This window comes from Gymnoscopelus microlampas, assembly GCF_963454915.1.
Source record: "Gymnoscopelus microlampas genome assembly, chromosome: 13".
In the NCBI taxonomy this organism is placed as follows: domain Eukaryota; kingdom Metazoa; phylum Chordata; class Actinopteri; order Myctophiformes; family Myctophidae; genus Gymnoscopelus; species Gymnoscopelus microlampas.
The window spans coordinates 38,736,653-38,763,405 of NC_139950.1; the positions used below are offsets into that span (position 1 = coordinate 38,736,653).

Genomic DNA, 26,753 nt, shown 5'->3' on the forward strand with positions numbered 1-26,753 from the left:
GCACAGCAACACACATTCAGTACCACACGTACTCATTGAGATTTGTACACACTTTAGATAAAAAAAAAAAACTTCAAGGACCCCGGGTTCTCCCCAGACACCACTTTGAGGACCTCTGCTTTAGATAATACACATGACTCGAAAGGTTCCATTCGTACACTCTCAGAATTAAATTAATACTCTGGATGCATGAGTACAAAAGTTATGAAGAAACCTCACGTTGCACAAAGCACCGCACTGTGTAGCTTTAGGGAATATATATTTCAACTGGGAATAAAAGTTGGTTAAATGATCACTTTGTGCTGAGGTCTTATGCAATGTAGTGCGGAATTTAATTAAAGCATTTTAAAGAGGTGTTCCTTCTAGTGCTCCTAAAGCTAGCGGTTAGCGTCTAGGCCTCGTTTTCCAAAAGCAGTGCTTCAGTTCTGGAGTGAGCTAGTGCTGCTTCTATGCACCGCTTCCAGAGTTTTTCCCTCTGTGTATGTGTGAGCTATGAGATTTTTTTCCCCCTGAAGGGAAACCAACACTCCAAAAGGTAAAAAAAAAAGTGTTGGATTACATTCCACAGAGAGAGAGACGGATTCCTGTACCGAGGTAAGGGTTAGGGTGGAGAGCCTCTGGGACCGTGCTGAGGGCTCAGCACGGTTGCTCATTTTTTAATGATTGCTGAAATGTAAAGCTACATAGCCGGGAGAAAGATTCATCTGCATAATATTAAAAGTGCTAAAGCATGGAAATGATTTTGTGGCATATTTCTCGCTCATGCATGTTTGTGAACTCCCTGGGCGTGCCAACATTGGTAATTTTAACTTCATATAAATGAATTTCATGTTTTTGCATCTGAGCTACAGATGTGTGACCCAACTTTTTTTTTCTTTTTTTATTATTTCTTTTAAAAAGCAGTGATCTTTTTTCGATCAGCCTACACTCCGTTAAATGCAGACTTTTAAACCAGGATTACACCACACTCTTAAATGCGACATACACAGACCTCTCCTCTAGCAGTGCCTTTTCTTACTTTATAGTTAACCATGAACCCAGACTGTGGTGATCAGCCAATCTCTCTCACCTTGCAGGTGTCAGCTGACTCCAGCTCCTCCATGAACTCCAGCACGCCACTGGTCCGCATCACCACGCGACGGAGCTCCAACCATGACGATCCCATCCCAGAGTACGACCTCCCGGAGGACCCCCGCTGGGAGTTCTCCAGAGACAGGTGAGAGGGGCATGGCTCAGTTTTTTTGACATTCTAACAATTAAACCACTTGAATCCATATCCACAAGCTCACAACGCGTCACCACGTGACGCGCTGTGAGCTTGTAGATCGGCTCAGGTCCAGTTTAGTAAGTCCAGTGGGTTTAAGTGGTTAAACTAAGCTCTTGGACCCTTGCCTTTTCTTTTTTTCTTTTTATTCATGAATACCCTGTTTTCTTATGTGGGCTACCAGAGGGTCATCTTTCAGCTTTTGTCAGAAAATCACTAGCAAAGATACAAGCTGTTGGCTACTTATTCAAATCGTATTCAGTCGCTTTCTCATATTTTCCAGTTCAAATGCACGAGATATTATTATGGCGATGGAGCTTTTCAATGTGATCAACGTGCTTATTTGACAAAATGAAGTCACCTTCTGCAAATCAGAGACCCTCCTTTCAGAGGGTCTGCCACGTACCGCAGTATCTCCAAGATACTGTGTGTCGTAACGCCCTGTGTTACACCCATTACTACTATCTCTGGTTAACAGAGTGCATTACAGTAGCTGATAACAGCCAGATTACTACACAATGACCACCTGACCTCACTGATTGTATCAGCGCCTGCTGAGCGATCAGATAACCATTGTTCTGTGTGAAGTGTGCACAAACTAATGATTGCTTTATTGCCAAACATCTTTGCAATCTTTGTTATTGTTGCGCTGTTTTTCATTAGTGCATGCGTTCAGTTTGACCTCATCGCTTCCTTGCGTCATTTTCCCGATCCGTGGGCGTTCTCAGTGTGTGGTGGTTGTTATGTGTTGTTATATGGGTGAAGTGTGCCATTAAACAGTTATAATGGGCAGTTGCCTACAACACCAGGTAGTAGTAGATAGTGAATACTGACTGCGTTTGGTCTTGATAAGCTAAAGTGATTCCTCTCTTGGCACCTCTGTCCTGTCTCATCATTACACACACACACACACATGCAGGGGTGTGTGTATCACTGCTGGTAACGGACGAAGAAGTGATAATTAGTGGTTAGAGGAAGAGCGTTTGAACGATGGCTCCTTTAATCTCGCCTGTTTGGACGACGGGGCGTTTGCTCACTTTCATACCAGAGGAATTAGCATCGCTGAGGTTTTTGGGTTTAGTCATAGTTGCTGTGGTCAGCGGTAAAACTTTAGGTTGGATTTAATAAGCCAGCTAGGCTTTTTAGTTGTTTACTACTTTCGTTAAGGCCTCAAGGAGTTGGGAAATAAGTTTGAAGGAGAGAAAAGAAAAAAGCAAAACTAAATAACAATAGGGATTAAAAAGCACGTCCCTCTTGTCACTGACAATAATTTATGATGTATTGTTGTACTGTAGATTCATAATGTGCATGCTGAATCAGAATCGCACGGCAATGAATCTAATGACAGTTAGACGTTTTGATTTTATTTGATGTGGCAGTGAGTGAAAGGAGATATTTGTTTGTATGAAACCAAATGATCGGGGAATGTTTTCCTTTTGTGCTGAATGTAGCTCTGTCTGCTTCACTCCCTTTCTTTCTCTCTCTCTCTCTCTCTCTCTCTTGGTCTCCGTCCATCCGCGTTCCTTGACTGTCATTCTAGTGTTGCACTGGAAATCGTGGAGAGCTGCGGATGGAATGCTAATGTTTGTGGTCACATGGAGGAAAAATAATATTGATTATGTATGGTCCGATGGGTAGAATGGACGCCATTGAGAGCAGCGGGGGTTGAGGGGTGTGTTGCGGACAGATAGGGGATTGTGTTACTGTGATAGAGCGCTGGCCTCGGGCGCCAGGGTTCACGGCTAGCAGCATGAGTGTTTACACAGCCGGGACACTTGGCCGCTGGGGGGGCGGGGCCCTGCAACATGTCAATCAAACAGCCCAGCAGAGAGCAACTGCTGGGTCAGGAGGTCAGAGAGGTGTGAAGCCCTTGATGAATGGTGGTTTGAGAATGTGTATCTTCAGTGTGTTCACAGCGCGTCACGCTAGATGTTGTGCTGTGAACAGCACTGTGTCATCATGGCTTGGACACAACACACTGTGACTGTATTAGTGCAGCTCTCGCGTTGAACCGGTGGTTTTGTTTACTGATGTACTCATAATGTCACGTGTTTGAATCTTGAAAAGTTGCTCCTCAAACGTTCTATCCATTATCGATGGATGCCACAAAAATCATCAAACAAAAAACAACAACAAAAAAACGACAACAACATATAGAATCACCAGATCCGGTGACGTGACTTACTTCCGCTTGTACGGCAAGCGTGAAGGCAGCTTTCCCAAAACCCTCAGCGGCTAATGTGTCAGGACTTAGCTAAAGCCCTGTGTAATGACTTGTAAAGAGTGTATATCGAACATGCCAAGGCAGGGTAAACAGTTTAGAGACAAGTGCCTCTCTCTCACTTTATCAGGTGATTATGGCTCTGTTCCCCACCTTTTCCTACCTACCGCCCTGGCACGGGTCGCCGCCACAGCGCCAGTAAAGCACTCACACTGACACAATCTGATTGAAATCGGAGGTGGGGGGGTGTGTGTGTGTGTGTGTGTGAAAGAAATTCAGTGTAGCAGGAAGAAAGAAGTCGGTAAAGGGAGACGGGGATGTTAGTAGACTCGCCTGGTGCTGAGGTTTTATTCTCTGGTTCAGTCATTCTTTCTCCCCTTCTTTTTCTCCCTCGCTTTGCTGCTTACCTTTATTCCCCACATCTATTGCAAAACAGAATGTAAGTCAATCCCTGATCAGTTGATGTTTAGCACGCACCCGAGCGTGCGCACAAGTGTCTGTGTGTGTTCCCCCCCCCCCCTGCACATTTCCCTTGATGTCACTAACCGTGTGCCATCTGTCTTGTGAACCCCAGACTGACCCTGGGCAAGCCTCTGGGCGAGGGCTGCTTTGGCCAGGTGGTGATGGCAGAGGCCCTAGGCATCGATAAGGACAAACCCAAGGAGGCTGTAACGGTTGCCGTCAAGATGCTCAAAGGTAAGTGTGTTTCATTCACAGTGAGTGTAATGGGATCCCATTGACACCTTGACACACTGCCCCGATAGGCACGAAGGAATTAAGTATAACGGCTAACCCGTTTTGCCAACAGGGACACGGGGTATGGGGTTTTTTGATGACCTACATTGTTCCCAGATCAGCCGTCTACACAAGTTAAAGATAACAGGTATAAGTACGTAACATTAAGTGCATCAGTAGCCTGTGTGCGGTGCACAGTCATGAGTATGTGTGTGAATGGCATGGGCCCCCTGTCAATAAATGGGCCATAGGATACCTCAGTCCCTCTCCAATGAGGGACGAGCAAAAGGCCAAGGCGGAGCCTGAGGCTGTCCTTGTTACTAGTTATTGAAGTTTGCTGACTGACGGCTGGGGAGGGTGGAAGGGGTGTGTATGTGTATGGGGGAGGGGGGGGGCACATACCTGTCCTCTTAGCAGCAGCTGGCTAATACTCAGTCAGCACCTGCACAAAGAGGCAGTCACTAGCAGCACTGTTGTCATTAATAAAGCTGGGGGTGGGGTCGTGACATCCCTTAAAGGAGTTCAGGGTTGGGATGGTGGGTGGGGCTATGGTCAGGTAGAACAGAGAGCATGGGGGTAGGGCGACCTTGACAACGATCATCTGCCTCTTCATAAGGGTTCCAGACAGACAGACAGAGGACTCTTCATCAGTAATGGCGCAGAGGAATTCTGGCTACGCAATTGCGTCCGACCGCCTGGCCACCTCCGTCCCAATTGGCTCAGTCGGCCCCATGAAAAAGGAGCCTATGCTTCAGATAATGACTCCAGATTGAGTGAATGTCTTTAATTGCCCCCCCCCACCCCTCCCCTCTGCGCCACTGAAAGGACACCTCTGTCGTCTGGTTAGCAGCACCGCTAGCAGCCGTAACGTTAGCCAGCATCGTCTGTCAGCCTCATTTAATCACAAATCCACAAAACAAGGTGCTACCGAGATTGAAGGGTTCAAGGGGAGAGAGATGACTGGGGTGCACTTGTTTCACTGACCCTACCCTCTCCTAAACCCCGACCCCCCTTCTCCTTGTTTTCCCCCAGATGACGCCACAGAGAAAGATCTGTCTGACCTGGTGTCAGAGATGGAGATGATGAAGATGATTGGCAAACATAAGAACATCATTAATCTTCTAGGAGCGTGCACGCAGGAAGGTGAGGAGGGCAGGCCAGTCACTGGCAGGCCTGGCACTTTGTAAACCTAACTTATACACCGTTGCTCGTGGGTGTCGTGCGCTGAAAATGGAACATCTACAAGCTCACGATGCATTGTGAGCTTGTAGATCTGCTATTTGTAGCCCACTGCACTGGCACGCACCTAAACATGCTCAGTGTGTTCTAAGGAAGATCTGAGAAATAATCTGCTTTCTGGAAAGTAATATTTTCGATCTAAATCACTTGCGACGAGAACATTTTAAAGTCATTTGTGTATTTCTGTCACCTTGAGTATCAGCATTTCAGTGCCTTAGTGCCCTGGCCAAAAATGAGCCTAGCATTTTTTTTGTTTTTGCTTTCTCTGTTCAGTGTTTTACATGTCTCTATTGTCTCCTGACACAGGCCCCCTGTATGTGATAGTGGAATATGCCTCCAAGGGCAACCTTAGGGAGTACCTCCGTGCCCGCCGGCCCCCTGGCATGGAGTACTCCTATGACATTGCCCGCGTCTCAGACGAACAGCTCACCTTCAAGGACCTAGTGTCCTGCACTTACCAGGTGGCACGGGGCATGGAATACCTGGCATCACAGAAGGTACGGGACTGGAACGGGTGGTGCGCGCGCACACGGGCGCGCTTGCCAACACACACACACACATGCACGCACGCACGCACGCACGCACACATACACACACACACACACACGTTTGTATTACTATACTTGTGAGGACATCAACATTTTAGGAATTGATTTATGATTATGATTTCATGATTGATTTATGATATTATGGGGGCATTGTTAACCGCAGGTCTAAAGCCGGAAAATAGCAGATCTACAAGCGAGCTTGCAGATCGGCTATTTTCCGGTGTTTGACATCACTGCACAACTAAGTATAAAATAGGGAAAAATCTATCCCCAACTCCCTAAAACTAACCTCTAAAGGTCTAATCCTGAACCTAACCCCAACCTGAATCTTTTTCGAATTGTAAACGTATCTCTAAAAAATCTTTTTTCAACCATAAAATAATAATTTCTCTTGTGAGGACCAAGAAAATGGTCCTCACAACGTCTATTTCTCATTCTACTATACGTTTGGTCTTCACAAGTATAGTAACACACACACACACACACACACACACACACACACACACACACACACGCGCACACGCACGCACACGCACACACACACACACACACACACACAATGTCCTCCTCCCTCTCTCACATCCATCCAGCCTCCTGGCCGACTAGATGCATATCTGTGCCAGAGTACTGAGGCCTTTGACGCGCTGCCTCCAGGAGGGCTTTTTACTCGTTTAAGCTCGTTTGTGCATCACTGTGGGAATGTCATCCCCTAAAAACACAATTCCAGTTCACCGTCCAATCCCTGCATTGTTTCTCATCCCATCACAAAAGACCCTCTGTACAGACTGGGAGAAGAATAGGGTTTTTTTTTTCCACAAAGGCGGGCGTCTGCGTTAGCCAAACGCAGCCTCACGCTCCTGCTCACTGTTGGAATGTGACAGAGCATACACACGCAAACATTCTCTGTCTCACACACACACACACGCACACACACAGTGGTGTAAAGTAACTAAGTACATTTACTCAAGTACTGTACTTAAGTACACTTTTGAGGATTTTTTTGTTTTACTTTACTGGAGTATTTCCAATTTTCAGTACTTTTGCTTCTACTCCACTACACCTCAGAGGCAAATAATGTACTTTTACTCCACTGCAATTATTTGAAAACTACTTTGTAGATTTTGATTATTATTGCAAAACATACATTGACCACTTCAGCCCTATATACATTTCGGCCATTTGAAAATAGCCGATCTACAAGCTCACAATGCGTCGCGATGTGACGCATTGTGACCTTGTAGATCTGCTATTTTCAAAAGATTTGTATACATTTGAAAACTTGAAATGGGACATTCTGCATAATGAGTACTTTGAACTTTTGGTATTTTAAGTACATTTTGATGCCAATACTTTTGTACTTTTACTCAAGTACATTTTGAATTCCGGATTATTACTTAAGTAAAACATTTGAGTACTTTTTCCACCACTGCGCGCACGCACACACACACACACACACACACACACACACACACACACACACACACACTTTCACATGGTTGCACCTACACACATGCTTTGCACATGCGTGCATATGAACAATAACAACTCACTGCCATATAGCTGAAAAGTATGCCAGGAATCTTCACTTATTCAGGCATGTTCATGGTGCAACCGCCATGGCGTCATGACACCACCACACTCGTAATTACATTTCTATCAAAGCGTATGGCCTGTTTTCATGTTTGTATTTCATGTTAGATTTCTTTGGCTATTCAAAAATAGCAGATATACAAGCTCGTAGCGTGGCACCGAGTGCCACGCTACGAGCTTGCAGATCTGCTATTTTTTTTAAATCGTGAACATTTGTGCACATTTTTAACTCATTCACTGCCTAGAACGACTAAAACGACTTTTGTCCCATAAGCCATGCCTGCCTAGAACGACTAAAACGACTTAAAAAATAAAAATAAAAACATTTTACTTTTTTTTTTTCTTTTTTGACCCAAAGACCAAGGAGATATGATTTTTCGAAGATCTAGACTCCCATCCACTTCCTTGTTAACTTAAAACTTAAAAATTCTGTATCTCGGCTCCTGAGTACTTTTTTTTTTCAATGAAAAATCTTGGCAGTGGGCAAACGCGGCCAGAAATAATTCAGGCAGGAATGAGTTAATATATATTTTTTAAAGGGAACATTTGTAAAATAATTTGATTTGCACACATTTTCCCGATTTTTCAAAAATAGCAGATCTACAAGCGCAGATCTCATAGCGCGGCACTCGGTGCCGTGCTATGAGCTTGCATATCTGCTATTTTTGAATAGCCAAAGAAATCTAAATCTTATCCAGGCATGTTCATGATGGTGCAACCGCCATGGCGTCATGACACCACCGCCAGTGTGTAACAGGCTTTTCCACCACAGTCGTAATTACATTTCTATCAAAGCGTATGGCCTGTTTTCATGTTTGTATATTTGCACAATGAGGTAACCCTGTCTTATTCCCTGCTTTCCCTCCACTCCACTCTCTTTCCACTCCTTGACCTTGTCTTCTTTTCGTTGTGGGTTTGTCTGTCTGTCTGTCTGTCTGTCTGTCTGTTTCTTTCTCTCTCTTTCGTTCTGTCCATCTCTCCCAGTGTATACACAGAGACCTGGCAGCCAGGAACGTCCTGGTCACGGAGAGCAACTTCATGAAGATTGCTGACTTTGGCCTGGCCAGAGACGTCCACAACATCGACTACTACAAAAAGACAACCAATGTGAGTCCCTGCTGCATCATGTGGCTGCATGGTGGGGCTGGAGACAGGGAGATGTTCATCTGAACATACGTTCATCTGTCTCGCTCTCTCTCTCTCTCTCTCTCTCTCTCTCTCTCTCTCTTACCCCTTCTTCTTCTTCCTCCTTTCTGCTCTCACTTCATCACTCTCCCTCACCTCCTTTTATTCCCTCTCTTGCTCTTTCTCTTTCATTCCCTGCTTTCTCTTTCTCCCTCTCTGCCTCTCATGCGTGCTCTCTCTCTCTCTCTCTCTCTCTCTCTCTCTCTCTCTCTCTCTCTCTCTCTCTCTCTCTCTCTCTCTCTCTCTCTCTCTCTCTCTCTCTCTCTCTCTCTCTCTCTCTCTCTCTCTCTCTCTCTCTGTCTCTCTGAGCTGGGTGTCTTGGCAGAAGCAGAAGGTTCCCAGGCAAGCTGTTGAATGTAGCCTGGGTTCTGGAGACACTGTGTTGTTTATCCCTCATTCTCTGGGTTCCTTTAGTACCATAGACACTTATACAATTGCCCCGTAAGAGAGACAGAGTGCAGAGTGTGTGTGTGTGTGTGTGAGTGTGTGTGAGAGACAGGGGCTTAAACATAATTGACACCTCCCGTAGTGGGCCGGTGTTATCTGTCTTTCCCACCGTGGAGCGGACACTGCCTGCCCATCCCGATTCAGCATGCATGGCTGATTTTTCGTGACACGCACACTGAGAACTAGCTGACAACAATAACAACATGCATGAGGACAAGGATGCTTATGATGGCGACGATGACAGCGATGATGATGGTGATATCTGACATCAGATCACTCCTGGCTCACTGTGAAATCCGGAGTGTACAACCAAATAGAAGCAAGTCCTCAGTGTCCATAGCGTGGCTACGAGCTTGTAGATCTTCTACTTTTGAAAAATCGTGCACATTTTTTTGCAAATCTTTGAATATATATTTATATATATATATATATAAGGGAATATTTGTAAAATAATTTGTTCCAGGGACCCCCCAGAAGCAAAGATTTGAGTTTCAAATGTTCGCTTTTAAAAATGTATATTCAAAGATCTGCACTAATTTTCACGATTCTTCAAAAATAGCAGATCTACAAGCTCGTAGCGTGGCACTCGGTGCTGCGCTATGAGCTCGTATATCTGCTAATTTTTAAATAGCCAAAGAAATCTAAAATGACAGAGATGCGTTCCCGGATTGAATGGGTTAATAATAAAACTCATCATCAGCCAGTTAGTGGACTGACCATAATGAGTTTGAATCTGACCGCCATCTTGTCTCGCATGTCTCTATCTCCTTTAAAATGCCCAAAATATATCTTTAAGTAAATGATATAATCATTACACATACTCTACTTGTACAAAGACCCAACAACATAATGCAAGTAGTTGCTGTGGGGTGTAAACCTCATATGTCCAAAGCTGTTTCTTTTCTAGATTCAAATTCAGAAATAGCTAAAATAGCTATATCTACAAGCTCAAAACGTGTCAACCTCGGCTATTTTTGCGTAGCACTGTGGTATGACGAAGCAGGGCATTCATTTACGAACAAAATATGAAAATGTGGAGATTAGAGGTTTCTGTCCAACAGCAGCAAAGTACAAAGTGTGCTAAGTTAACTTAATGTACTGAAAGAGAAGAAGAAGGGAGTTCCAGTGTTGCACAGATATATTATTTTTTTATCAATCTAATGGACTGCTGCACTAAAACATGGTAAAATATGTGCTATATTATTTGCCAGCAGAAAATAAATATGGACTGTGTGTTTCCAAGGCATTTTATTCCATGATAACAATTTGGGTTGTGGCCAAATGTTTGCCTAAAGTTATTAAAGGCTACATTATCAGCCAAAACGCTATCGTTATACTAACAGCGTGTTGTTATGCTCTTGTACATATGAAAGTGTCAATTTGTTTTTCCAACTGTGAATGCTGGTTATGCACTGGCATGATGCCATTTTAAGGTGAAATATTTTTAGTTGATTTACTTAAAAAAATAGCGGTCACAGAAGCAATAGCAGAAGTCTGCAATGTTGTAGATCGGCTAATCTTTGGCACGCGACATGACACCACTGTTCGACGGTTTCTAACGCAGGCTTAAGATGCAGCATCGCTTGTGTATTCGTACCCTGTGCTATTGAGCCACCACCGCAGTACAGAGTCAGACAGAGTTATTGACTAGTCTGCTTGTCAGCTGTACTTAGCTGACCTGCCCAGTGTTTTAATGGCATGCAGAGATAAACTCTACTCCTTTATCTGTGACCCTGTTTTATCAGACCCATGGTGCTTTAGCAAGGTTAATGTTCCTCTGGGACGGTCACTGTGGTAGTGTGTCATTCATCTAGCTATAAGAGTAATTGAGTCTCCCTGGCTGGGAATTAATTACAATAATATGCTGATCAGGCAAAAAGAAAAGAGAGAAAGAGGTTGGGTTGGTTGTAGGTTTAAGTTGAGCTGGATGACCGTTTGACCTCTCTCCTCTCTCTGTGTGTGTGTGTGTGTGTGTGTGTGTGTGTGTGTGTGTGTGTGTGTGTGTGTGTGTGTGTGTGTGTGTGTGTGTGTGTGTGTGTGTGTGTGTGTGTGTGTGTGTGTGTGTGTGTGTGTGTGCGCGTGTGCGTGTGCGCGTGTGTGTCCCCACAGGGTCGTCTTCCAGTTAAATGGATGGCTCCAGAGGCGTTGTTTGACAGGGTGTACACACACCAGAGTGATGTGTAAGTATTGAACCTCATGCACCACACTGCTCCTCTGCTCTCCTCTCCTCTATCTCATCCACAGACATACGCACCTTGCGTACGTCTGCACACGCAAAAAACGTATTTCACAATGACCAACGACATCAGAATTAAATTATTGCTCAGGATCTTACAGTGAACATGTACTATTATTCACACAAGTACTGGCACAAACTGTTACACTTTTCAGTTATATCCACGCAGGCACGTAGTCAGACTCCCGTAGCCTGGAGCTTGTGTTTAGAAGGAGTCCTATAGCCAGGAGGACTCAGCGATAGGCCTGTCACAATTATTACATAATCGCCTAATCGCAATTATCTGAGATAATCGTTTCCATGTTGAAAAAATTTCGTACATTTTCAAACATTTTCCAAAAATAGCAGAATTAGCTGATCTACAAGCTTACAACGCCTGCTATTTTGAAAATTATTAGATATGTCAGTAATTACTTTGTATATTTTATATTTGTCATATCTGCCCTGTGCAATTTTTGATCACGAAGCCTAAAAGGCTAACGCAAATTACGTTTTTATTCATACGTTCCAATGTTCACACACACACTATTACATCGTAAATTATTTGAGTGACAATTAATCGTCATCTTAAATTTGTAATCGAGACAGCCCTAACTCAGCGAGTTGTTTTCAGTGGACAGTTGGTGTGTGTGTGTTGGTGTGGTGGGAGGGGGGGGGATGGTTGGGAGGAGGGGGGGGAGTGGCAGTATTTAGGGGGGCCGGTGGTGCTGACCGACCGGGTCTGTGGGCGAAAGTGAGGATTTCACGGTAGACTTGAAGCCAATGCTGTGTTACTAATCTGACTGGCTTCAAAGGGCCCTGGAAGGGGCCGGGGCCACCCCCTCCTACAAACCCCCACCCCCCACAAACGCCTCACCCTCGCTCCTCCAGCCTCGGCACGGAAGTCTCCTCCTTCTCCTGGGCTCTTCACACATGTCTGAACGCAACAGCACCGCGCCTCCACCTTGCCGGGCCTCCTCCACCCCCACAACAACCCTACTCCCCCACCACCTCCCCTGTTTCTCCTTATTTACCCGACTCTACTTCTTCATTTAGACTCGGGACCGGGAAAGCATCTCTGTGTCATTTTAAAGATTTCTTTGGCTATTCAAAAATAGCAGATATACAAGCTCATAGCTCTATGAGCTTGTATATCTGCTATTTTTGAAAAATCATGAAAATCTTTGCAAATATTTGAATATAAATATAATTTAAAAGGGAACATTTTTTACTGCTTCTTCTCAAAATATTTTGAGATCGGGGTCCGCGGCCAAATACATCATGGTTTTGGGGGGTCCTTGACATGAAAAAGTTTGAGAACTACTGATATTACAGTTTACAGTTTGGCATTTAGCAGATGCTCTTAATCCAGAACGACTTACAGTAAGCAAGGACACAAGATAAAACATCATAATACACATAATACATCAAATGCATAAAAATGTTAATCTAATAATAAAAGAATACATAAGTAAACCAAAAATCTAATAATAACTAATACATACGTAAACCAAGAACCTATCGTCAGCCTGCATACAGCAACATACGTTTTTCAGAAACCTGTTTAGGATTTAGGAAGACATTTATAGATGCGTTCACTGGATTGAGTGGGTTAAACATGAGCAATGGTTCCATGATCAAAAATATCCCAAAATCCCCCCCCGCCCCCGCCCTTCAGTTGTTCATTTTCATTCATCTGGTTTGTGAATGGCTGACATGTCTTGCTCTCCTCTCGCTCTGTCTTTCTCTCTCTTTTATTTCAAGAATCTTCTTTCTAAAAATAGGTGAGAACAAAGGGATGGCGTCCCACTTGTTTTGGGCGTTTGAGTCTCAGGCATTCTGACAGCAGCCGTTTGAAGTTTCTGCCTCAGACCTTTGGCAGCAGCTAAACAGTGTGTGTGTGGCAATTAGATAAATGTGTTATGCGTGCTGCCCTGGGAAAAGTAGATTTCATTTGTGCATCTATGAGTCATACGGCGGTAGCGCAACACAAACGTGCGCTCACCCCGTTTAACCCAGTAAGACCGGGCGGGAACGCATCTGTTCCATTTTTAGATTTCTTTGGCTATTCAAAATTAGCAGATATACAAGCTCATAGTGCGGCACTGAGTGCAAAGTGGGGGGAAAATCGTGAAAATGTGTGCAAATCTTTGAATATATACATTTTAACTTGAATATTTACATATGGGGCTCCCTAGCAACATACGTTTTTTTTTACAAACTGTTAGGACATAGAAGACATTCGTAGAATCCCGCAGAAGCAAAGATTTGAGTTAAAATGTTCACTTTAAAAATATATATATTCAAAGATTTGCACACATTTTCACGATTTTTCAAAAAATAGTAGATCTACAAGCTCATAGCGCGGCACTCGGTGCCGCGCTATGAGCTTTTATATCTGCTATTTTTTAATAGCCAAAGAAATCTAAAAAAATGACAGATTCTTTGCCCGGTCTAAATGGGTTAAGCACTCGATTAGAGCATTCCCTTAGACGCGCGCGCGCGTGTCTCCATATGCGTGCACGTAAACATGTGTGTGTGTGTATAGGCATGCTGTCCTTCATGCTCCATATCGTGGCCCACCAATCAATAGCTGTGTGTGTGGTGCAGGGGGGGGGGGGGGGGGGGCAGACCTAGGGAGCCAGTGGGCTGCTGTAGTCCTTTGTGTCGCGTTTCACCACTAATTACGTTTCATCACTCACTTTTAGTAATTGCCTTTTTCACATAGAGACCAGCAGAGGATAGAGGAGGTGGGGTGGGTTGGGTGAGGCGCGGGGAGGTGGGGAGGAGGAGGCGCGCCGTACACCCCCCCCCCCCCCAACCTCAGTGGAAGCCTGAGAGATCTATACATGACATCAGATTAAATGAATACATGAATTTCCAATGAAACCCGCCCCGTGTTTGTTTTGACAAATGGGCCCTCGGGGGGGCGGGGGGTGGTGTTGCAGCCTTGCAGGCAAGCAGTGGTGGAAAAAGTACTCAAATATTTTACTTAAGTAAAAATACCAATACTGCAATATAGAAATGCTCTGTTACAAGTAAAAGTGCAGAATAACAAATTGACTTGAGTAAAAGTGCAAAAGTATTGGCATCAAAATGTACTTAAAGAACAAAAAGTAAAAGTACCGTACTAAAATGTTTGAAAATAGCAGATCTACAAGCTATGCGACGCGTTGTGAGCTTGAAGATCTGCTATTTTCAAATAGCCTATGTATAAAATAGGGCTAAAGTGGTTAATGTATGTTTCATAATATGATCATTTATATCTGAAAAGTAATTAGTTACTAAAGTTTTCAAATAATTGTAGTGGAGTAAAAGTACAATATTTGCCTCTGAGGTGTAGTGGAGTAGAAGTAAAAGTATTGGCAATTGAAAAAACTCAAGTAAAGTACAAATACCTTTTACTTAAGTACAGTACTTGAGTAAATGTACTTAGTTACTTTACACCACTGCTTGCAGGCAGGCTTAGATAAGGGTAAGGAGTTGGCGCACACGTTGCATCATGACCAGGCTTCGCTATGGCAATGTGGGGGGTCTGTTCAAGGAGGTGGGGCTGGTCAGTAGAACCGGAGGAGAGCAGTGAACCGCTGTACCTACAAAAGAAAAAAGAAAATCTCTACAGCCCCCTCCAGCCTAAGCTGAATCTTTAGGGGGCCTTGGCTTGCATCATTGTGTTTGTGTGACTGGATCCGTTGATGATGTATGGGTATTGATCGCCCTGGCTTTCTGACATCATATTCATGTTGCTCCCTGTCAGTGTCACAAGCATCAAGTTGTGTACCTACAGCACATAACCTTAAGTGTGCTTCAAATATTTATGTAGTGACTTGAATGCATGAATCAGATCAGCAGGACGGTTTGCAATGGAAATGTTCAGCTTACTGGGCAGTATCTTCTGCTAACGGTATTTACCGGCACAATTTAGGATGCTATAGAAACATACCTGACTGCAGCTGGTGAGCCTGAGCTTGTTTGTGCATGTGCGTGTTTGTGTTGAGTGAGCCGTGTGTGTGAGCCGTGTGTGTGTGTGTGTGTGTGTGTGTGTGTGTGTGTGTGTGTGTGTGTGTGTGTGTGTGTGTGTGTGTGTGTGTGTGTGCGCGTGCGCGTGCGCGTGTGTATGTGCGCATGTGTGTGCAAAAACCTACGGAAGGCATTGAACTAACAAGGGGTGAGTGATAGATACAAAGTGGCATTGAAAGCAGCAGATGACAGTGTCAACAGAGGGAGAGATACTGAGGGTGAGATGGAAGAGAGCACAGACCCATGGTTGGTTTTGTAAACAGATAACCCCAAACAGATTAGAGCCTGACCAGTGTATCAGTCTGGCTGATATGTTGGCCATTATTGGACCTTTTTTTTTTTACCACATCGGTATCGGCAATTGTGCAGGTGATGTGTTCCGTCTTTTTACCACTTTCAACAGTTTCAGAAAAGTTTTCAGAAATGTAAAAATAATAGCCAATTTCTTTTCTTTTTTTTTATCAAATCAAAGTTTTTCAAATTGATTAGAATTTATTTTGCACTTTTGACAAAATATTGGTCAAACTATTGGTAATCGGTGGGCATCGGACCAAAACATCTGGTGCAAAACATCTGGTGCAAAACATCAGGCTCTAAACAGATGAACCCAAACACCTCCCCATCTGAGGCCTGATAGCCCCATTGGATCACTAACATGGTTGCCTGTGTGTGTGTGTATGTGTGTGTCTGTGTGTTTTCATCTGAACACATACACTCATACAAGTGTCACAGAGTTATAATAAAGTCTTTGTTGCCGACACAAACCCAGCATGCTTTCAGAGTAAAGGATGATTCACTGATGCATTGCAGAGATACAGTACCATACCAGTCTATCGGTCTCTTCTATGAATATGTCGGATGACACTGATTAATTCAGCCACCGTGGAATCATTGATAGTTAATGACCGGATGCTTTATATGAGGAAGTAGTTAATCTTTAATGGCTTTATCTCCGGAGTCGCCAAAAAACCCTCCCTTTTGTCTGCTGTGGGTGGTCCGCGCTGTTTGTTTTGGTGTGGTGTGACCGGACAATGATAGCCACTGTGACGGTCCAGCCAGGCACAAAAGCCATCTTTGAGGCCAGAGCTGGAGTGGCACTGCCCACAAGTTCCAGGCCCATTGGAGGGCAGAAAGGGAGCATTGACACTGCCAGTCACACTGTTGTCCTCTCCACCTCCTAGCCACATGGCCATGAGTTGATTATCTATTTACATGTTACCAGGAAGAAGTGGGATTTATTGAGTTGGGACAAATTATATTCGGTCTAATGTGATTTAGATGGGACGACGCTAGTCATTAAATGGAGCCATTTAAGGACTGGGAGTTATGGTTGTTTTTACTCATAAAAGTATTGCACATAAAGGATCAGTGACCAGCTCTGATTGTCGTCATTCTGGCGTAAAGTGGTGAAACTGACTTTATTAATAACATATTTTATGTGTTCCTCTCTCAACAGCTGGTCATTTGGGGTGCTGATGTGGGAGATCTTCACCCTGGGGGGCTCCCCCTACCCTGGCATCCCTGTTGAAGAGCTCTTCAAGTTACTCAAAGAGGGCCATCGCATGGACAAGCCTGGCAACTGCACCAATGAACTGTAAGGGACCCTATGCCCCCCCCCCCCTCAGATATAAGTGATTTGTTTTTCTAGACAGACATATTGCAAGGAACGTGTGGTATCATTGATACTTTTTGTTATACATTCCAGTATTATTCAGTTACATGAATATCATATTCACAAGGCCCCCCTGGAACACCCTTTCCACTAAGAATAAAATAGCTAGAACTTGTGATTTGGAAACACCAATAGTCGCTTTGCTTCAGCCCTATCAGACCAGACCCAGTCTCCATTAGATCTATAACCGCTTTACACTCTCTTAGGCCCTTTGCACAGCTGCCTCTGACTGCTATCAATGCCCTCATTCAACAATAGGGCCTCGCTGGGCCGGCAGACAATGGCACGGCTCGCTCCTATACTGAGAGGACTGACCGAGAACACTGGAGACTCAGTAGCCGCGGACAACCCTAGTGTTGCATGGTACTCACTCGCATTATATCCCAGTGTGAAGAACCCAAACCGCTTTTTTTAAGGCATGATTGCCAAAGCAAGGCGGTCGTGAAGACAGTCGTGAATTGAGGGAAATTGTGCTTGACGGAGCCAGGATGCTTTGGGCTCACTCCGTGATACCGAGGCACCTGGGTGCAGAGAGGCATAAATCACCACAGTCAGTGTCTGACAGGCAATCTTTGCAACTCAAAGTGAGTGAGTTGAGAGCAAGTGGTAGTAGTTCTGTTCTGTTCTGTTCTGTGTGTGTGCACTGTACGTGAGCAGAAAGAAAAAACGGATGACATCATGTGACTTAAACCCTTGTATGCTTAGTTGACTGGGGTCCACCAGGGCTCCATACTAGATCCTCTTGAATTTCCCTCTACGCCAAATAAAAAAAGAATAATAGCCAAATTTACAAAAGCTCACAATGTGTGTGAGCTGCCATTTTCGCCGAATGTTCGCCTCCAGAATAGGAACACAAGGGTTTGTGTGGTTAACTCTCTCTCTGCGTCTCTGTCGCTCTCTGTCTCTGCAGGTACATGATGATGAAAGACTGTTGGCACGCCATCTCAAACCACAGACCAACTTTCAAGCAGCTAGTGGAGGACCTGGATCGGATCCTAACCCTCAACACCAATGAGGTGAGTGTGCCAGAGTCACATTGCTTCCTCTGTCCTCTCCCTCTTGTCTTCCCTCCAGCTGAGTTCCCCCTAAGACATTGGTTCTCAAAGTGGGGTATGGGGACCCCCAGGGGTCCTTGAGGGAGTTCCAGGGGGTCCCCAGCTAAATCATGGATAGTTAGGAACCAAATGGATCCTTATGGGTCTGTAACTCTTGAGAGTGTACAAATGGAACCAAATGTACCCTAGCGGGTTCCATTTGTACACTCTCAGAGTTAAATTAACATTGATTTTACATTATAAATTGGGGTCCTAGAGATAGAAATGCCATTAAATGGGGGTCCGTAGCCTAATGCATGTCAAACTGGGGGTTCTTGAAATTAAAATATAATATCTTTTCAAATGTGGGTCCGCGGGCCAATAAGTGTCAATTTGGGGGTCCTTGACATGAAAAAGTTTGAGACACACTGCCCTAAGACATGAAATATCATTCTGGACGTATGGAAGACACAAAACTAAAAAAACACACAAACCGTGACAGATTGAACCATTCCTACACATCACAACATATTTCTCCAGTCCAGTCTTCATCACACACCTGACAGTTGTAAGCCCAGGTTTCAGCTTTAGTAGTTGCTTAAACTTCAGAGAGGCGGCGTTGCTGACATGCGACCTCAGAAAATGGCCGCCAGATTCGATGCAGGCTGCCACGGCCGATGAAGGTGCCCAATCATCGCAGCCATGCTTCGCTCCCCTTAATGGCCGGCGTTTCTTTCCATTCCCCCCTCCTGTCGTCTGCGATATCCGCGCGCAGGGGCTGAGGAGAGGCCGTGGATGGAAATCTGTCAGGACTCGTCTGCTCCCGGAGCGGGACTTCATGTATTTATGCCAAAAAAAGAAAAAGGGGCCCAACTTTGAGTTTGAACTTTTGAAATGTAATAAAGCACTTTCTTTTTTCTTTTTTTTTTCCCTCCCCTTGTCTTTCTTTTTGCCTTCCCCTCTGCCCCAAACCGCTGGCAGATGTGGAGGTCTTTAGTAATGTGAGCCTCCTTGTGTTGAGCTGGGAAAATGGGAGCCAGCGCTCATTTTGCTAGAAAAGGCCCAAGAACTCTTCCTCCTCACAACTAGTCCCAATAACTGCCATGAAAGTCAAGGGGGTGCACAATGGGGGCTGAGATGAAAAGACCAAAACAACCACTGAACGCTGGACCGATTCAAAAATTAATAACAGCATTTCTTGGGGTTTTCATCGTTCCTCTGGTTTTTTGGGAGAACTTAGAGTGCTGCCAGATTCTTGGTCTATTTATTCAGTCACATGCTTTTAGGAACATTTTAAAAAATCCATTCATCCTAGGGTACTGGCACTCTTGAGGTCCAATTTCAGTTGTCATGTTTGTTTGGTCTGCACCGGAGAATGACGTGAACCGGAGCTAAGAGAGCCAGGGGTGACATGTCTCTCCCCATGTCTCGCGCCATGTCTCTCTTGTCTCAGCCCTCCCCACTCGTCCCCTGAACACACTTTGTAGTAGTGGACAGAGGCCTCAAGTGGGTCAGCCCTACTAGGCTGGAACATACCGCCGCTCTCAAGACCTGCCCAACACAATTTATGAACTATTATTCCTGCAAATATTTTCATATGGTATCCGATGTAGGTTTATTTTTCCTCTCCGTGCTGGCCCGGCACTTCATAAATCCGTCTGGGGTGATTTGGTATGGTTTACGTAAATAACATGATGAAGGTGATACAGTATTCCTCTCCCTTTGTCTCTCTCGCCATTCACTGGAAAGTCCCTGTACTCTATGTTTTCTCATTTTGTCCTCTGATTCTTTCCCCGTATCCACCGTTAGAGTTTATGCTATGAGTGTAAGTTATCTCATCCAGATCTCTCTTGTCTCCCTCTGTGTGTTTGTATGTGTGTGTGTATAGGAGTATCTGGACCTGTGCGCCCCAGCCGAGCAGTATTCCCCCAGCTTCCCCGACACTCGTAGCTCTTGCTCCTCCGGTGACGACTCTGTGTTTTCCCATGACCCGCTACCGGATGAGCCCTGCCTCCCCAAGTACCAGCACATCAACGGTGGTGTCAAAACATGAGGCCCTTAAACCTCCTCGGCCCGGCCCGGCCCCCTACCACCCTCAGCCCCAAACTTCTGCCTCCGAAACCCCAACGTGACCTGGCCCATCCCTCATCACAAATACACGCGCACACACACACACACACACACACACACACACACACACACACCACTTCCACACTTCCACGGTACCCCCCTCCTCCCTACAACTTCCTGCCCCCCCCCATCAACCCCGCTGGTTCCCAATGGACAAATGAACCTGTACGGGAGTGGGCTGGCGGCAGCGCTGCTGTCTCACACACACACACACACACACACACACACACACACACACACACACACACACACACACACACACACACACACACACACACACACACACACACACACACACACACACACACACACATACACACACACACACACACACACACACTGATGTACACACAAAATGTTCACACACGTTTAAGGAGAGGGCAGGGACCCTGCAAGAGTTCTTCCTTTACTGACTGACTGAATGAATGGATGATCCCAGGTGTAGCTCTCTTCACGCCATTGTTTTGTTGTTGTTTTTTGTCATTTTCGGTTCTCATGTTTTGTTTTTTGTTTTGTTTTGTTCTGTTTTGTTTTGTTTTGGAAATACACAACGTGACGTGATTCCATTCCGTTGGCTGGCTGGCATTCCAAGACTTTGTTGATTGTTGATCCCAGAGGGATGTCGTTCCCAGAGGAATGTATATGGACCATTCTGAACTTAAAACAAGGGACTGCAAGAGGATGACGAAATAGGAAACCTAACAAACCAGAGAACAGGAGAAGAGCGCATACAGACACTGCCTCTCGTTTATTTTGTAATACGGTTGCATTTCTTTTTACGTGCTCTTCTTGATAAAGCCCATGCAGTTATTATGGAGAAAGAAAAACAATACACAGTATAATGTATAGTGCTGGGTATATTTGTAAATATATTCAAATATGTATAAATATATATTATATATTTACAGTGAATTATTTTTTGTATGGACACAGAATAACCCCATCCACCTCCTCACCCTCCCCACCACCCCTTCCCTTCGAGTTTGAGACAGGTGTGCTAACACCCAGGTTATGTTTCAAATGTTGTCACATGCACACGCACGCACACACACACACACACACACACACACACACACACACACACGCACACACACGCACACAGACACACACACACACACACACACGCACACACACACACACGCACACGCGCACACACACACATTCCAAAACACACCTGTCTCGCTCTCACTCAGTAACACACAGTTGAGTATTGGCTTTCAGGGACAGAGGTAGCATGTTAATTTATTGACTTAAAGTTTTTTTTTTTTTTTTAATGAATCAAAAAGTCTGAAAAAAAAGAATAAAAACAGTACAGATGAAATGATGATATTAATAATGATGCTGATAATAAATAATCCATTAAGTTTATGGTAATTTAAGATGATCTTTCAGCAGTAACAGAAAAAAGCTATTTTTAGTGGGTTTGAAAGATCCTGGTTTTGTAAGTTTTATATATGAATGTGAATATTAAGTTAAATTTTAAATACTGTACATTTTATAGCCAGCTAATCCCTTTCTTATGTAGATGATGCCGTTTCTATCCAGTCATTTTACTCTTTCTTAGGTTTGCATTAGGAAATGAGACAATTTCTGGATATTTATATATGATTGAAAGATTGAAATACCCACTAGCAATCTGTTCCTTTGAGTAGACTAAATATAGATTCCAAACTTATTTGACAGAATTGAAAGCTGAACAACAAAAAGTATTAAATCATTCAAGTGTTTTTCTTTTTTTCTACTGGACCAACTTTCAAGATGTTCTTTGCAAGTGTTCTTTCACACATTTGCGAAATAAACAATGAAAAAAAATCTTAATGTGCTAATATCTGGCTTTGTGTCGGTCCTAATCATTGCCTGTCCCTAATAAACAGAAAATCTTCATGCAATAACAGTGTTTTACTCAGCAAGACCTCAGAGCAGATGTGATATTGGTAGAAGTACTTACACCTAGAACCCCCATTCAAACTTTAAAATGTTCATCTTACTGTGGACATGTTTGCCTGAAAATGAATCTTTGAAATGTTTCATAGTTTTAGAAATGTACTCCTTTAAAAGTTCATACATTTATAATGGAGGTCAATGGCAGATTTTGGCACCTCAATAAAACACTTTCACTTAGAAACTCCATTCACACTTTTTATAATTCAGCTTACTGTGGACACACATGCTTGAACTTTTTACTTTGAAATGTTTCGTAGTTTTTGAGATATTTAACTTTTAAAACTTACGAGTCCCAAGACTCAAGACCCAAAAGAGTCTTGAGTCGAACGCAATAGATCCAAGTAGACATCAAATTTCTCTTTTGGGCCTTAAGTCCCAAGACTCAAGGCCAAAAGAGAAATTTGATGTCTCCGCGGGAGTAATTGGTTCGACTCAAGACCCAAAAGAGAAATTTGATGTCTCCCCGGAATCATACGAGGATCTGAAAACTTTGGCATGGCCAGACTAATATCACTGCATGGATATTAGTCTGGAATCTCTGTGTGGAACCTGCATTTCCGAGGTGCAAATAAAATAAATGCCTCTGGTGATAAACCCACCCCATATGTGCATACTGGGCCCTGATTGGTCCCTCACAACTTTGGAGGGAGAGAAATCAGATCTCTATTGAGAGGGGCCAGACCGAATCTGCCAAGGGCAAAAAATGGAAGATTAGTCTGGAACCAGGCTCGTTGTGACCTCATGCAAATTAGTTCATTACGTTGATTGAAAGCAGCAGACTGGGATCAATTCACTGCGGGTTGATTGATACGTAAACTGTGTGTGTGTGTGTCAATGTCAGCACAGAGAGTCCATGTCCTACATGTCCCAGTGGACATGTTTGCCTGAAAATGACTAATTTGTATTTTTTGAAATATTTCACTTTATAATGGAGGTAGATGGAAGATTTTGGGACCTCGAAAAAAACAGTTTCACCTAGAAACTCCACTCCAACTCCAATGTCTTGCTCAGTGACACCTCAACATGTGTCCTGGCCTGGAAGGATCAACCAGAGCCTCTGGATCCCCCAGGTAAGCTCACTGACCACTCAGCTATGGTCGAGTACTACCCACTACTGAGTTATTTTCATATAATATTTATATTGTTTCTCTGTTATTACTAGCGGTGGTGGAAAAGGTAGTCACATTGTGTAGGCTACTTCAGTAAATAGTAGCACACAATGTAGAAATACTTTGTTACAAGTAAAAGTACCAGTATTATTACCAAATAATTGCAGTGGAGTATGTCTTGCTCAGGATCATAATGCAGCAATCAGGTCTTGAACCTTTAACCTTCAGCTCTCTATGCAGCCACTCTATACATTCACCTACAGCTGTTTCTATGATATATGTGGATCTAAAACATTTTGAGGTCAAGGCCCCCATGTGAAATGATGTAGTGGGGGAAGACCCCCAGACCCCCCGGTTTGGAGGTGTGGTCACTGCATGCCATCATACAGAGATATTAACTTTTAAGTAATGAATGGTTATTATTAAAGATGGGTCTTACACTTTGTAGTGACCAATACTTTAGTATAAACAAAATGCCATACAGTCCTGTCGTTAAAAAAAGACTTTGTTCTTGTCAGCCTAAATTGTTCACAGCACAGCTATCTATTTGTATGTCAGGGTGACTGGTGTGGTTGTCATGGTTACTAACCATGTGTCATGTGTGTCAGAATGATTGGAGGGCGGAGTGTGTCATCAGTGGAGATCTGGCCCACCTGGATTGTCCTCTATAAAAGAGGTGGCTGGACTTCATTCTTGTTCTCTCTCTCACCGTGAAGCTCACTGGGAGCACTCCAGCCTTTTGGATTTTGCTTGTTAAAGAACAAGATCACTGTGGTAGAGGTTTGGGTTGTGTAGTTACCTTGTCATGATGTAACTCCAAAGGTGAACAAGAAATCTAAAATAATTGCTGTATAATAATTGAATAGAAATTGATCATTCAAAATATGCTCCTCATTTGACATTGTACGGTGAAACGGCTCTCAAAGTCACTCTTTTAGCACGTAAACGAACACAAACAAAGCTGATTCAGTCAATATAGAACATCACCAAACCCATAATTTTTAATAAAATGTCAACTTCCTGTTGATTTTACTATTTGAAGATCCAGATCCGCGGATCCAGTCCGAGTTCTTTTTAATGAAAATAGCAAAATCAACAGGATGTTAGCATTTTTATTTAAAAAACAAACGGTACTGGGTTCGTTTGTGCTAAAAGAGTGACTTTGAGAGCTGTTTCAGCCTACAATGTAATTCAATGAGGAGCATATTTTTTTATTATCAATGTAGCAATTATTTTAGATTTCTTGCCCACCTTTGGAGATGCATCATGGCAAGGTAACTACACAACCCAAACCTCTACCAAAGTGGTCTTGCCCTTTAAGCACTGTTAACCACCCCAGTATCCGTATTGTGGGTATAGCTTTAGCAGAAAATAGCCGATCGACAAGCTCACTGCGACACGTTGTGAGCTTGTCGATCGGCTATTTTCAGTCAAAACTTTCCTCATAATAACACGAAACAGAAAATACACTAGTATTGAGCCCTGGGGCTCACCGGTTACCCATATGGGGTTAAGTTGGTTTTAATAAAATAATTTAAACGTTCTTTGTTTGTGTGAGTTTCCTCATTTTGTTACAAACTCAGCCGTTTGCAACACTCTTGGTTGGTTGTTGCAATAAATACATTACATTTAAGTGGTTGAATTTATGTAATTTGTTATCCCTGAGTCACTAGAATACCTCAAAACGAAGTATGGTGCTCTGCCTATAATTGATCATTGTTTTGATTGATATGCTGCATGCCATGAGTGCGAAGTGGTATTTTCTTAAACTTAATTCAGTTAATCATAGAGGATCTGTGGTCATAATACAGCACTGTTTGAGGAACTATAGTTGAAAACTTAAGACATATTTTTTAATGTCCAGTCCAAAGTGAGAACAATGTAGCCTACTTGATTTAACACCAAAACTGCTATAGTTTTGATCATCTGAAACTAAGGAATTTATAAATGACAAAAAGGGTATGAATTTTTATGACATTACGAAACCTCTCTCTGTTTCCTTTCAATGAAAGTGTAAATCTGGGTTCAGACTCAGCCAGAGTAAACGTTTTCTAACAGATGGTTTTAAACAACCTAAATCTCAATCGTGTCATAATGAACCCTTTCCCTGATCATCAGAGGGTGTATCTAGTAGATCCAGTCATTCTGTCAGGGGTAGAGGTGTTTGCTGTGAATTTTCATCTTTTGACCTGTCACCTCTCGCTTTAACTTTAAATATAACCTCAAAATCGTAATTAATGTGAAAGGCCTGGTGGTGCAAGAGTAAAGCATAGGCTTCACAAGCAGATGGTTGTGGGTTTGAGTCTTGGTCAGGGAAGATCTCAATTTTCGGTCTTTTTAAGGCGAGAACCGTGGATGAAGCCCGCCTCCCTCCTCACGCCCTCTTTTAGCTCCGGTAGGAGAGGGAGGAGCATGGAGGGAGCCCACCTCCAGGGGGAGGAGCTTAATAAATGTACATATTAATTAAATATTTTTATTTTAGTATTTTTTGTGATTTTATGGCCACTGTTTTTTTTCACATGAATTTGTTTGAGACATTTTTTATTGTTTTTTTTTCATCACCAGTTTGTATTGACCACAGCTCCATTGTTTTTTTGTTGTATTACCCTTTTAGTTTTTATTTAGTAGTTGTTTTGAGTGAGCTTTGAACCTCGAACCTTTAGTTTGTGAACCTTTGATTTATCTTTTGAGCCACGCTGGCATGGAAAGTACAATTGGGAACGTCATCCTTAACCCGCCACGTCATCCTTAACCCGCCTTTTAGAATTTAGTGAAAATGTTCTTCAGGAGCCTTGAACCCCAAACCTTCGACTTTCAGACCCTGTATTTAACTCTTGAGCCACGCTGGCATGGAAAGTACAATTGGGAACGTCATCCTTAACCCGCCTTTTAGAATTTAGATGGACAGTGAAAATGTTCTTCAGGAGCCTTGAACCTCAAACCTTCTGCTTTCAGACCCTGTGTTTATCTCTTGAGCCACGCTGGCATGGAAGTTAGAATTGGGAACGTCATTCTTCACCCGCCTTTTAGAATTTAGATGGCCAGTGAAAATGTTCTTCAGGAGCTTTGAACTCCAAACCTTCTGCTTTCAGACCCTGTGTTTATCTCTTGAGCCACACAGGTATAAATAATACAAAAGAGAACGTAATACTTAAACCACCTTTTACAAGTTAGATGGACAGTGAAAATGTGCTCCAGGAGTTTCGAACCTTAAACCTTCGGTTTATAAACCCCAGAGTTTTCTTTTGAGCCATGGTGGCATGAACCATGCAACTGAGAACATAATACTTAAACCACCTTTTCAGAATTGAGATGGACAATGAAAATGTTCTTTAGGAGCTTTGAACCTTAAACTCTTTGGTTCATAAACAGTGACACATCTCTTGAGCCAAAGAGACAT

The 26,753-nt window shown here is 43.5% G+C and overlaps 1 protein-coding gene across 10 annotated transcripts in view; it reads left to right on the forward strand.

Annotated features, from left to right (window-relative positions):
- Window positions 1–22,132, forward strand: part of fgfr2 (fibroblast growth factor receptor 2) — a 57,212-nt gene extending 35,080 nt beyond the window's left edge. For 6 of the 10 annotated variants that reach the window (XM_084075297.1, XM_084075302.1, XM_084075299.1 and 3 more), the window contains 10 exons: window positions 1,077–1,216; window positions 4,060–4,181; window positions 4,294–4,374; window positions 5,253–5,363; window positions 5,766–5,956; window positions 8,582–8,704; window positions 11,339–11,409; window positions 16,921–17,058; window positions 18,047–18,152; window positions 20,059–22,132. In XM_084075297.1, coding sequence (XP_083931423.1) covers window positions 1,077–1,216; window positions 4,060–4,181; window positions 4,294–4,374; window positions 5,253–5,363; window positions 5,766–5,956; window positions 8,582–8,704; window positions 11,339–11,409; window positions 16,921–17,058; window positions 18,047–18,152; window positions 20,059–20,223 — 1,248 coding nt within the window. In that variant the 3' untranslated portion in view covers window positions 20,224–22,132. The remainder of the gene's footprint in view (window positions 1–1,076; window positions 1,217–4,059; window positions 4,182–4,293; window positions 4,375–5,252; window positions 5,364–5,765; window positions 5,957–8,581; window positions 8,705–11,338; window positions 11,410–16,920; window positions 17,059–18,046; window positions 18,153–20,058) is intronic. The other 4 variants (XM_084075304.1, XM_084075303.1, XM_084075305.1 and 1 more) reach the window with 2 other exon arrangements.
- Window positions 22,133–26,753: the final 4,621 nt, after the last annotated feature.